Source organism: Montipora foliosa, chromosome 1 (assembly GCF_036669935.1).
Source record: "Montipora foliosa isolate CH-2021 chromosome 1, ASM3666993v2, whole genome shotgun sequence".
Lineage (NCBI taxonomy): Eukaryota > Metazoa > Cnidaria > Anthozoa > Scleractinia > Acroporidae > Montipora > Montipora foliosa.
Window position 1 is genome coordinate 32,249,821 of NC_090869.1, and position 12,500 is coordinate 32,262,320.

At 39.2% G+C, this 12,500-nt stretch overlaps 1 protein-coding gene across 1 annotated transcript in view; it reads right to left on the reverse strand.

Annotated features, from left to right (window-relative positions):
- Nucleotides 1-5,956, reverse strand: part of LOC137996761 (uncharacterized) — an 8,280-nt gene extending 2,324 nt beyond the window's left edge. Inside the window, exon 1 of the mRNA XM_068842336.1 lies at nucleotides 5,808-5,956. Within this exon, the coding sequence (XP_068698437.1) occupies nucleotides 5,808-5,823 (16 nt within the window). The 5' untranslated portion in view covers nucleotides 5,824-5,956. The remainder of the gene's footprint in view (nucleotides 1-5,807) is intronic.
- Nucleotides 5,957-12,500: the final 6,544 nt, after the last annotated feature.

Here is a 12,500-nt window from a genome sequence, read left to right on the forward strand (position 1 = left end):
GAGGACATGCAGCAGAGGCACATGTAAGTGTTTGCAGGAATCATGTAAGTCCTTATTAAAGATCTGTGACAAGCCTTCTTTTTCAGCTTTGCCTCGCAACATGTAGCTCTGATGGAGACACCACAAGCAAGATTCTAGTCCCCACACATTTTATTTTTGGCAAGATATTATGCCATTTGCTTGTTACAGAAACAAGTATTAAACATGAAATTCCCATAAAAATAGGGGCACCCAACGAGAATATAGTTCAAAACCACTTAAACATAGCATTGTCAAACGTATTTTAGTATTTAAACGGTAGATATAGGCATATTTGTATCCCCTAAAATTTTTTCATCTGTTCGGATTTCCTAGCTGAAAGTGTAGTGATCCGAAAATTATAGAGATCAAAAGTTACCTTTTCAAAAATTTTAGCCAGAAAAGAGGCTCCCGAAAATTCTAGGTGACCTTTTTAGAGTAAAAATCCGTTAAAAATGGGCAATTATACCATTTTTCAGATGTTCGAAAATCCTATAGGAGAGGCAGGCAAGCAAGAAGATTTACAAGAAATGTTCTGAAAATTCTAGATCTCAAATCGTCTTCCGAACAGATATTTTCCGAAAATTGACGCTGGGTGCCCGTGATAAAAATAGTTCAGTCTTAAGCTAGTAACTCCTCACCTTTGTGAGTAGCAGTGATGTTATGCCTCAAAATATTTTTGCAACTTTAAATAACAAATATAACGGAAGAAATAACCAAACAAATTTAAGATCAGTAACAAGAATTGAAATTATTTACTTTAGATGTAAAGATGTATAGGGTAAGGTTGAGAAGTCTTACTCGAGTTCTAGATGGCGATGCTCTTCACAAGAACACAGTCATGATTAATTATAGTCAAGCAGAAGGGAATAACCAACCTTTATCTGTTATTCCGCCACACAAAATTCCAAATCTTGATCCCATATTTTGTAACCAAACGCATGCACGATGTGTATAATTACACTGCAATTCAGAGGTAACCTGCTCTAATTTGCTCATTGTACAGGGTTCATGCGTACATTGTAACTTGGTAGATGAACTCACGGCCAAAGCTCAAAGAAATTCTTTTAAATTTATGTGCTAGGCAAGTATGAAAGCAGACATCCCCATAAATTCACTTGTAGGGCAAGTGTTGGATGTACGTGCTGGGTGTATATTTTTCATATCTGATGCTACCACTAAAGCTCACAATATCCTTCCTTTAAAACCTCATGGTACGTGTGCTGATAAATCGCGTAGAAATGCCTCATCATGTAATTTTGAGCCTTGAGTTTTGCATTTACCGCTGGAGGAAAGGCTACCAATTCTGAGAATGTTATGGTCACGTGACTTGAATCAAACTCACGCGAGTCTACAAATAGAGACATGGACAGCTAGACATGGACACCAGCTAGGAGAATCAAATTGGCGGACAAAAGATTGACGATTGACGAGGAGCCTATTAAGTGTCAACAATGACTAAGGAAAAGAAGTTTCGTTGAGAAAGACCTTAGCATACGGTACTTGTTACGTTACATTGGAGTGTTCTACCTAACTGAAGAAAGAGAAGAACATTTATTGGTTGGGTTCCCGAAAAGGAACAACCATTGTTTGATGCCATTGGAACGGTGTAATAGTTACCAAACTTTCGCTCAGAAATTGACAGTGCAAGCTGCTGGAATCTTGCAGATATGTTTACTAAGATAACAATTATTTGCTCTCATTTGTGAAATAGTTTGAGCTTAAATAGTTTGACTTCCTTGTTGTTTCGTTTTGTTTTCATTATGAATTTCCTACAACAGTCTCATTTAAATTATGACTTCTTTTGATGGATAAATAAATAAATAAGTTCTGTAGCTATCAGAAAAAAAAACTTGCAATACTCTGTAAATTTAACTGAGTGTACATCTGAGACGAATAATTGTGTGAGTACAACTTCAGAGCTGAACAACAGAGAATTGATAATCTACAGAATTTATTTCTGTTGTAAAGGTCACGAGTGCCAGCGGGAGCCCTGCCAAATTGTGTTGCTTTATATTCACCAGCCAGTGCGGTGCATATAAATGAATACTATTATTTCTATAGGAAACCACTCTTTGTTCATCTCCAAAATTCCGCTAATTATTTATTACGGTTGGTTTTATTTCAGCCCAGCATTTTATAGCTCTTGTGGCATTCAGACATAGACATTTGACACTGTCATATAACAATTAAAAACTGTGAAATAAATAGAGGCTATTATATGGCCGCGTGGAGATACGAAATTTCTCTTCTTTTCAACACGAGAAGAGAAATTTCGTATCTCCAAGCGGCCATTTAATATTCTATTTATTATATAAACACCAATGAAATACTAAATCATCCCACGAAAGGTATCGAAACGTACGGGGGCGGTTTTCGTATGTAACTATAGCAACAATGATCTTTTCACGTGTGAAAATAACATGTTATCTTCAAGTGTGAAGATATCATGTTTTCGCGCGAAATAATAATTATTTCACAGTCGTTGTTGTTTGTTTTTTATTTTGGAGAAAAATATGGAGACTTTTGATCTGTTGATGTTCTGTGACTTGAGTAGAATGAGCAATTTGAGTTGTGTAAGGTTGCCTTACGTCACCTATTTCTTTTAGAAAACTCGCGACGAGAAAAAGGAAAACAACTTGTTAACTCTAATTATCAAAATGTAAATTCTCTTTGCTCGCGCCATCACTACGTCAACAGCTCGTGCTAGTTCTGTTTCCATCGAGGCATAGAAACACGATTTTTAACCAATCAGCGCGTGTATTTTCTTAGGATTGTTTTCTAAAATAACATAAATATCTTGTGCAAACGTGCCGAAATATGGAACCTCAAACTTACCATACATGTCTTTGTAAAATTTGGAAAGTAATACACGAGTTTGCATCAATTTTTTAAATGAAACTTTGCAGAGACGCTAAATTTGGTAGGATACACGAAAAATTGTAATTTTGGCCAGAATTTTTAAGGAAATCACATGATGCATTATTACAGGTGTATCATGACAATTTATTGTAGTTCGTTGATGTTTAGTCTCTAGCTGGTCGTGGAAACTAATTTCTTAGTTTTTCGTTGCTACTAGCAATAATCAGATTAATGGGGTGCGTTCGAAAGCAAAGGTCCGAATATTGGTTTACGGGTAAGTTGTTCAGTTGGTATTTCAAGAGCAGCGAAATCCAACAGCTTTGTCGTCGACCCTCATTTGCATATGACAAGGTCAATCAGTGTCGGTAATCGAAGTTGAATTAAATTTTATTTTCGTCATTGAAAAACGCTTGCGATGCACAAAAATGCTTCGGAAATTAAAGATAATTTGATGTTAAACTATTAAAAGGGCAGCCAGATTTGTAAACAACTTTGTAGCGCAAGGAACACATTACAAACTTCATGGGGATCATACTTGGGATGGCAAGCCATTATAAAGTTAATCAATTTTATAGCGTGAGCAAACCAACATGAAACGGAATGGGAAGGACATCTTCAGAATGCGGTAAATCCAATCTAAATCATGATTCGCTCCGACGACGCTCGAAACGTCTGCTTTCGAATCTCTGAGGTGGCCATAGACCTCTTTACAGTTGTGTGCTTACTTACCTGGCCCTTAAATGAAAGTGAGGCTGGTGTTGACCTTATTATGCATGATACAGATCTGCCTCCTTTTCTTATGTTAATGATCTTGTTGTTATGCTAATTAGTAATAATTTGCATAAGAAAAGCAGTGACAACAACATTAACACAAGAAAAGGAGGGAGATCTGTTTCAAAACAAGGTCAACTCCAGCCTCACTTTCAGTCATAGGCCCGGTAACTAAGCATACAATGGACCATTCGATAAAACCAACTTATCTTGTAATAGTCTCCACCGACGTAGCTCCACAGTTTCTACCCCCTTTAAATCATAAATAACTTGCCTGAGTAAAATCGAGTCCCTCGTGGGCGTACGCACGAACTTGCACGCAATAGTTATCCAAAAAAAAAAAAAAACACTGCAAGAGCTTTATGGTATGACCTCGTTAACACCCTCAGTCATGTTTGTCATCTAAATTACACTAGTTTACCTACAAAAGACGAGATCTACGGGACTGCGGACCGCGATGATGACAGTCCATTTGACTCTTTGTTTTCATTCTGATCCATCCACTACGGGACTGCGGACGGCGGTGGCATTCTATTTTAAGCACAGGAAGCGCAAGCTCACTGTATGAACATTAGAAATATACCGGCAGCAAGCAACCAATCTCTGTCACGAATCAGTAGGTGTTACAAAGTTTAGATTAATAAAGGTTTTGTATCGGAAAGCAATGAATCTGCTTAAAATGATAGAAATTGGACTGTTTGCTGAATTAAATCGAATTAGCTTGATGATGTGTGCTGTTCTTTGCCATCTGATGCGATACCGGCAAGTTATCGCTGTTCGGGTTGGACAATCGACAAATTAAACTATAAAATAAAATATCGAGTACTATCGACTTTTCGACTACGTTTTCGATGATCGACTTTGATCGACATGTGACGTCCTGATGAGTGGATGAGTGGATGCGTGCGCGTGTTCCATGATTTATTTTTGTAAGTGGAGTAATACACCGATCAAATTTATCAAAACTCCAAAGTCTCCCTCCCGGGCAAACCCCGGGCATTTGACAACGTTCTGTGCCCGAGTGGGGAATTTGACCTTTGCCTGCGTGTGGCGGGGAAAATTGAACCCGGAAAGTCAGGTTTCAAATGATTTCTCTTTTCAGGCGCCGAAGTCGCTAACAGCCATAAAACATGTGTTTGGACGAGAGGGAAGAGTTTGAAGGAAAAGATACAGCATTTGTGAGCGATTGGCTTACAAAAAAGATCTTCAAAAGTTGCGGAACAGACAGACAACACTATTTGCGCCCGAGGGGACGGGAATTTGAACGATTCAATCTTCAAAAGTTCAAATGCCCATGGTTTGCCCGGGAGGGGGATGTCGAGTTGATCGGTGCATAACTATCGTATTGTAAGTCGTATAAGTATAAGGCCGTGTAAGTAACGTAAGTAATTGTATTAAAGTAGTGCGTTGTGATGAAATAAATAAATTTGTTAGAAGTAAAAAAAAAGCTGGGGTGGAATGATCGAATCGAACTTTGCAACTACGAACGGCTGACGGGTAATAAAAAATTATATTGTAAAATAAACGCAATGTCCGACTCAAAAATCCAACTCGAAATCCAACTCGAGATCCTAACTCGACAATTACTTTCTCTCTTGCACCGCGTACTTTGACTTTAATAAATCAAACGTTCAAGTCACATGGAGTTTAGCCGTACTTGGACCTACAAAGGGAACCGACATTGAACTTCTTAAACACTCATTTCAGCGGATGGGGCGATTTCAAGTTCAGCTCGACTTCATTTGTAGTTTAGTCAGGTTTCCAAATAACATGATAATTTCTCAGCACCAACGCAAATCTCGAATTTCGTGCGTGACAAAAACAGAATAGCCAATTTTGTAGGGGAGGAATATCTATATCAACTTGGACTTTGGAGTCTTTCTAACATCAAACCACTAACGACCACTAACACTTCTGACGATCGCAATGAGTATTTAATGGAAAGTCGAGAATCTGTAGTGTTTCACTGTAAATCGGCAATAGAAAGTCTGGATGTACTTCAAATCTTATACCCTGTCGCGTGCCGACGCTTATTTCAAAACTTCAAGTCGCTATCGGAAATGGAAACAGAGTCGGCCTTGGTTGAGATTTCCTTTGTTCAGCGTTCAGATGTTATAACTCCTCATTAGCATTTGATAATAGAGAAAGCAACTTACCCTGTAAGGAATCCATCTTGTTGTTGTGCAAAGAGATTGAGACGGTTGCTTGTCGGTGTCCCTCGTTGTACTGTCAAATTACACGTGTCGCGGGTTTATTTTGTGCAGACTAGAATTGCCCTACGCAGAGGACTTTGAACTTTTCGCGTGTAGCTATTGTTAATCTATTGTTAACAATTCTTGAAGTAATCATTAAAGGCCATTGTGAATAATTCTCACGAGCGGCGAAAACAATAACTTGCTAATCCAACGGGGAAAATCAAAAATTGCCAAATATTGCACTCGCGGAAAGTTTAAATCTTCGTCAATAGCGAAGGAATGAAGAATTTCCCCGGAGAGGATAGAAGTTACCTTTGTCACGCTCCTAACAGTCACGCAAGACGGTTAGCCTGGTAAGGACAATGAATTTCCCTTACGCCTTGACTTTGCAAATCCGCGGCATTCGATCTCGAGATGTATAGAGAACGTAATGCGTACGTGCAGATTTTATTTCACTGCTTCACCGCGCAGAGAATCAGTTTTACAATTTCGCTTAAGGCGAAATGTTTAAATCGGGCTCTGCATATAGTTCAGTATTGAATACGCACAAATTCGGCCACCTATCAATGTTAAGGCCCAGGGAGGGGGGGCCGGGCTAACCACGGGAGTTTGATCGTGAGGTCTGTCCCCAGGGTAGAGATTTTGATCATACGGTGACGTCCCCAGGCTAGCAATTTTGATCGTACAAAGGACATTTTACAACCTTCACTTGCCGCCGGGTGGACATTTTGACCAATTATTTTGTCCCAGGGGTGAGGAAATTGAATTTTTTTAAATGAAAATGTCAAAATCACCACCTCATACCCGTCCCCCTTCCTGGGGCTTAACATTGATAGGTGCATTACCAAAACAGGTGAACGTGGCACCGAGAACGGGAGTGTGGGAACGAGTGTACAGCGGTAACAAGCCGGATAATTTAAAATGACAGACAAAAAGAAAAGGAAAACAATATCGTATAAACTCTTGTTGTTAGGCCATAGTAGCTTGATTAAGAAAATAACACAAACAGCGGTGATAAACATTGTATTCCAACGCATTTTTATAAAACTTACGTTTCGTATGCTAGTCAACACACATTTTCAAAAGTGACCGTTACAATTTTTTGAAAACTATATATATATCGTAAACAATAGGGGTCCAGACCTATCGGTATCATCACATGCTACCCCCAATCGGCCAGGCCACAGTCGTTCCCAAATAGAATTTCAAGCCTTTCTCATATCTCCTCACTTTGTCCTTGAGCTGTCATATCAATATTTAACAATAGCAACACGCAATATAATATCGAGATAACGAGGACAAGTGACATAACATATGACCATCTTTGAACGTGTGTCGTCCGCAGTCTTCGCATCAGGGCAGCCTCAGCTGACAAACCAGGTAAGCCGCATGAGCAGATTAATAACCTGTGGCCTGGCCGCTTTGTAAAGGACAAAATATTTGAAGAAACGAGCAAGGAAGCTAATATTCCACACTAATACTAAAGATGATCGCGGAAAAGCGATTGCATGAAACTGGGCATGTTTCTAGATGACATGTTGTCACATATCAGAAGAGAAACAGTCTTCATTCTCAGTCTGCGTTTAGTACATAGTATGCGTTCTGTAATTCTGTGATAGTAAAGAATGGTCATTCATTTCTCAACCGTTTTCTTGAATCGACACTAATTTGAGTCCTTATAAGGGCTGCGATACAACATGTCTTTTATCTGTGTAACCAACGCCCGTGTATAAAAAAGGGGAGAGATCTGTGTTGAGAAGGGAGTGACCACGGCGTCAAGAAACCAACATTATTAAAATTTATTATCAACCTATTTTTGTGAATAAATTAGGAAATTAAATTGTCCAATGTCTTCAAGCAAGCGGCTTTCAGTTTTTATTTAAACGGCACTTGAAGCACTTTCAGGTTCATACCAATCATCGTGTAATACACAAGGCTATTGCAATACCGTAAACTACCGAAAGTAACGATTCCCCGCCCCCCCCCCCCCCCTCGCCCCCGAAAAAGGCGACCCTCAAAAGTAACGGCAATAAATCTCGAAAGTAGCGACCCTGCGAGACCACCCCAACCCCTCTCCGAAAATGGTGAGACCCAGGTTCAATAGTGTATTTATTTTTCCAATCAATAGTCAGGTGAAAGTTACGTACAGTAACCTGATTCAAGGCAATCTACTGTAAGGAATGGTATCGATCGCTTATGCCACGAAGCGCTCTGAAATGTCAATTCGTGCTTCATCAGTAAATGTTGGGCCGTGCTAAAATTGGGAAAAGCCGAGATGATTCTCATCAATTTCAATTGGAGCGTATTAAAAGGAACGTTTCTTAAAATTTGAATTGAAAACTCGACCATCGCACTAAGATGTTGTTACAGAAGACTAACCCATAGCAGAGCGTCATGAAGTAGGAACAGTTTCCCGGGGGGGGGGGGGGGAGTCAAATATGGAACAGACGGGGATGCTCGTCGGAAATTTTGAATTTAACCCCTAAAGGAGACCATCTGGGCGTGGCTCAAGTATTTTGTGACACCTAAAGGAGACCAATCTGGGCGTGGCTTAAGCAAATTTTGCCCCCTAAAAACAAGTTAAAAAGAAAATTTGACTTCTGTTTCTCTTCGCGTAATTCTGTGTTTCTTCGCGGAACCCTAAACGAGACCTTGGCGGCTTCCCTGCCGATCACTGACAACAAGGCATTGATATTAATTATACATAGCAGCCCACCCATGTGGCAGCAGCATAGATTTAAACTGGAACCAAGAATTGTAACTGTCTCTTTTACAAGTTCGTATTTTGATCGAGCTTACTTCGCTCTTGTGCGTGTCTAAATAAAGTGTTAATTGATTTGATTAATTGAAGAACTGTTTTTAAGAATTTCCGTCCTTTATTTCGTAAAAGAGTTCATTTTTACCAACTTTATATAACGGTTTTTGCTCCACGGAAGTAACGAGTAACGATCCCTCGAAAGTGACTACCGCCCCCCCCCCCCCCCTCCTTTACGGTAAAACTAAAAACAGGGACTTGTTTGAATTGTCGCATGGGATGGCAGGTAAAAAGGAATGCAGTTATTGCATACTGGCCTTTGTCTTTTCTGCTCAGTGAGCTGTAGCACGTGAGCATTGCACTCATTTGCATTAGGATGTATAGTGCTGTGAAGTTAACACATCGAGAGGTCTCTCGCTCGCCCCGATCAATCCGTTTTGAGTCAACCTTTAACAACCAAACATCGATTGAGCCTATACAGGGACCTATATAGGGAATTATCAGCCGATTTATGACCCCGACTTGATAGGAGGATCACCACACTCCCAAAACGAATGGGAATCAAGTTTAAGAAATTTTTCTCAACCAGAACGTGTTTAAGTGTATGTATGTTCGAGTATTTAATGTTCTCTGATTGTCCCATATACTTACTATGGAATTTCTGCCTGGGACCTAGCTGCACAGGTTTATTTGCGGAATATCTTTATCTTACAAAAACGAGTTCTTCGTTAATGTTCTCATGCTATTTCTTTGTTTGTCTTCGCTAATGTTTTACCCTCAATATGCCTTATTTTCAAACAGTATGTTCTCTTATGTATGACACATCTATCAATTGTGCTCCTCAGAATATCTGTGATCTTTTCATCTGTTCATCCGACGTTCGTTCATGTAACACTAGATTTTCTGATGTTGGTAACTTATGGGTTGTTAAGGAAAAAATGATGATGATGATGATGATGGTGTTGTAATCATGTGGTGCATGGACGTCGGTTTATGCTACCCTGTCGCCACTCTTCTGTACGCCCTGATAATCCGGTTGATGGAAGTCCATACAAAACGCTCCGCCCGAAAAATGTTTGTATCCCTTTAAAGGTAACTCCTCCAGCGTAAGACCATGGACTAAAATGTCTTGATTCCTTCAGAAGTGTTTCATTGAGGGTGAGGTTCATTGTAGTAGCACCAGGAAGTTTGGTCCAGTCCCATTCCTGACTTATGGGTTAATAAATCAAGACTGAGTATTCGACTTAATTCGCTTTCCATTTTTGGAACTAAGCTATGGAATTGCCTGAAGCCTGACTTGCACAAACTAAGGAAAAAAACTTAATTCATTTTTACTCGTGGTGCTTGGTGATGAGAATGATTATGTTGAGGTCTCAATGTTAATCGCAAAAATTACTGGTTATCATTAATCACACCCTTGCTATTATTATTACTTCCTTGTGTTTCATGTCTTTTTATAGGTTCTGGCTCTATGTAAATGCTAGCTATCTGTGAATGTATGTGTATACCTATTTATTTACCTGTCTTACTATCAATCTAACTTTTTAAATGTGATTGTAAGTTATACAGCCCTCCTCGATTTGCTTTGCTATATGCGGGCTGTGTATTTCTTCAATTTGTTAAATTCAACATTGAAATAAAATGATGATGATGATGATGATGATGATGGTGGTGGTGGTGGTGATGTGATCATGTGGTGCATGGACGCCGGTACGAATCGAGAGCCTACATTGACGAATCGTACCTGTTCGTGTACGTTGGTCATGGATACTGGATGGAGTTGTCCCGGGGGTTTGTAAACACGCGGCCCTTAAGCAGTGAGCGATTAGATTTCAAATGTTCCATCTCTGGAACTATGAGTAATATCGTGGCAATTTTGCTGCGTTTTTGGTCAAAAAGGTTCTAACATTATGACTAAGCATCAACGCTGATTCTTATATTGTATTAATTAATTAAATTTAAATGAAAAGAAAAAACAGCAGTTTAACGTCAATATATGTATTTTTTCCTGTTTATTTATTATTTATTTATTTATTTACACCGTTACATAGCATTTCCAAAAAAAGATTAATTACAGGCATTGCTAGAAGATGCAACACACACACACACACACACGCACAACCACAAACTAAGGCTAAGCAAAGTTTATAACACTAAATTCTAAAGGAACCGGGCATGACAAACAGAAAATGCATTTCGCAACGGATACTCCTTCAAAATTTAAGCGTCAGAGGATTGAATAACCACTTTTGATTAAAACTGTCTAGAGTAGCATTCTTCTGAGCTAAATACAATTCAGTTTGGTATTTTTGCTTTAACTTAACCTTAAATAATTGTATATTTGGTTTTACGTTATTTCTTCTACAATAATAAATAATAGATTTCCCTAGTATAATACAGTAATTCAAAAAACAAACATTATTATTGCCACTGATGCCTACAATTACAACTTGCGAGGTTAAATTAGTATTACAATTCGTACATATCTTCCAACATAACTCAAAGTCTTTCCAAAATATGAGAGAGAACGAGCAACTAAAAAATAAGTGCTCAATATCTTCCTTAGTTAAATTACAAAACGTACATAAATCAGATTCCACTATACCCATTTTCTTTATGTTAGTACAGGTTATATAATTAAGTACTTTAAATTGAAAATCGCGTAACAAAGTTTCTAAACAAACTAATTTCGGCAAACTATAGACCCTGGTCAAATTAGTAACATCTATATTAAACTCACTTTGCAATTTATTTGCAATTGGTAAAGTAGCTTTTAGCCGAATAAGAAATCTGTAGTACCCTCTACTTTTGGCTAACGTGGCATCAAAAAAAGAATCGTTATCATAGAAACCCAACGCGTTTCTAAGCCGAGAAACTAGTCCTGCGTGCTCACAAAACTGTTCTACCCGGGAGAGTGGGGCTGACGATGGCCAAGGTTCGCGAACGTAAACGGTGTTCAATTGCTCGGCTGAGACGCCTGGCGAAAAAGGTAATCAAGCCCTTACGAAGCCCCATCTCCTGGAAATCTTCCCCCAACACGCACGCAGGGCACGTCTGCCTATCAAGTCATAGGACTGGACTATGCTGGCCCTTTAAGATATCGGATCTTATACAAAGAAAAGGCAAAGCGTACGCCTTACTCTATGAATGCAGTCTCACGCAAGGCATCTACCTGGACATGCTACCAAACCTTGAAATGACAGACTGTCTCTCAAGCCTTAAACGCTTCATCGCTCGTAGAGGTAGACCGAAGAGGATTTACTCCGACAATGGGCAAACCTTTGTCAGGGGCACCCAACGAGAATATAGTTCAAAACCACTTAGACATAGCATTGTCAAACGTATTTTAGTATTTAAACGGTAGATATAGGCGTATTTTCATTCCCTAAACATTTTTCATCTGTTCGGATTTCCTAGCTGAAAGTCTAGTGATCCGAAAATTATAGGGATTAAAACTTACCTTTTCGAAAAGTTCAGCCAGAAAAAAGGCTCCCGAAAATGCTAGGTGACCTTTTTAGGGTAAAAATCCGTTAAAAATGGGCAATTATACCATTTTTCAGATGTTCGAAAATCCTAGGACAGGCAGGCAAGGAAGAAATTTTACAACAAATGTTCCGAAAATTCCAGATCTCAAATAGTCTTCCGAACAGATATTTTCCGAAAATTGACGTTGGATGCCCCTGCTTTGTGCGAGCAGCTGCGTGTATGCGACAAGTAAGGAGAGATGAACGATTATAAGGGTTCTTTACCAGCAACTCCATCACCTGGCAATTCAATCTGAGTCGCACGCCCTGGTGGGGAGGACAATTTGAGAGAATGATTGGATTAGTTAAAAAGGCACTCAAAAATACCATCGGTAACGGTAGTTCTCTTGGATGTTGAAGTAGCTCTCAACAACC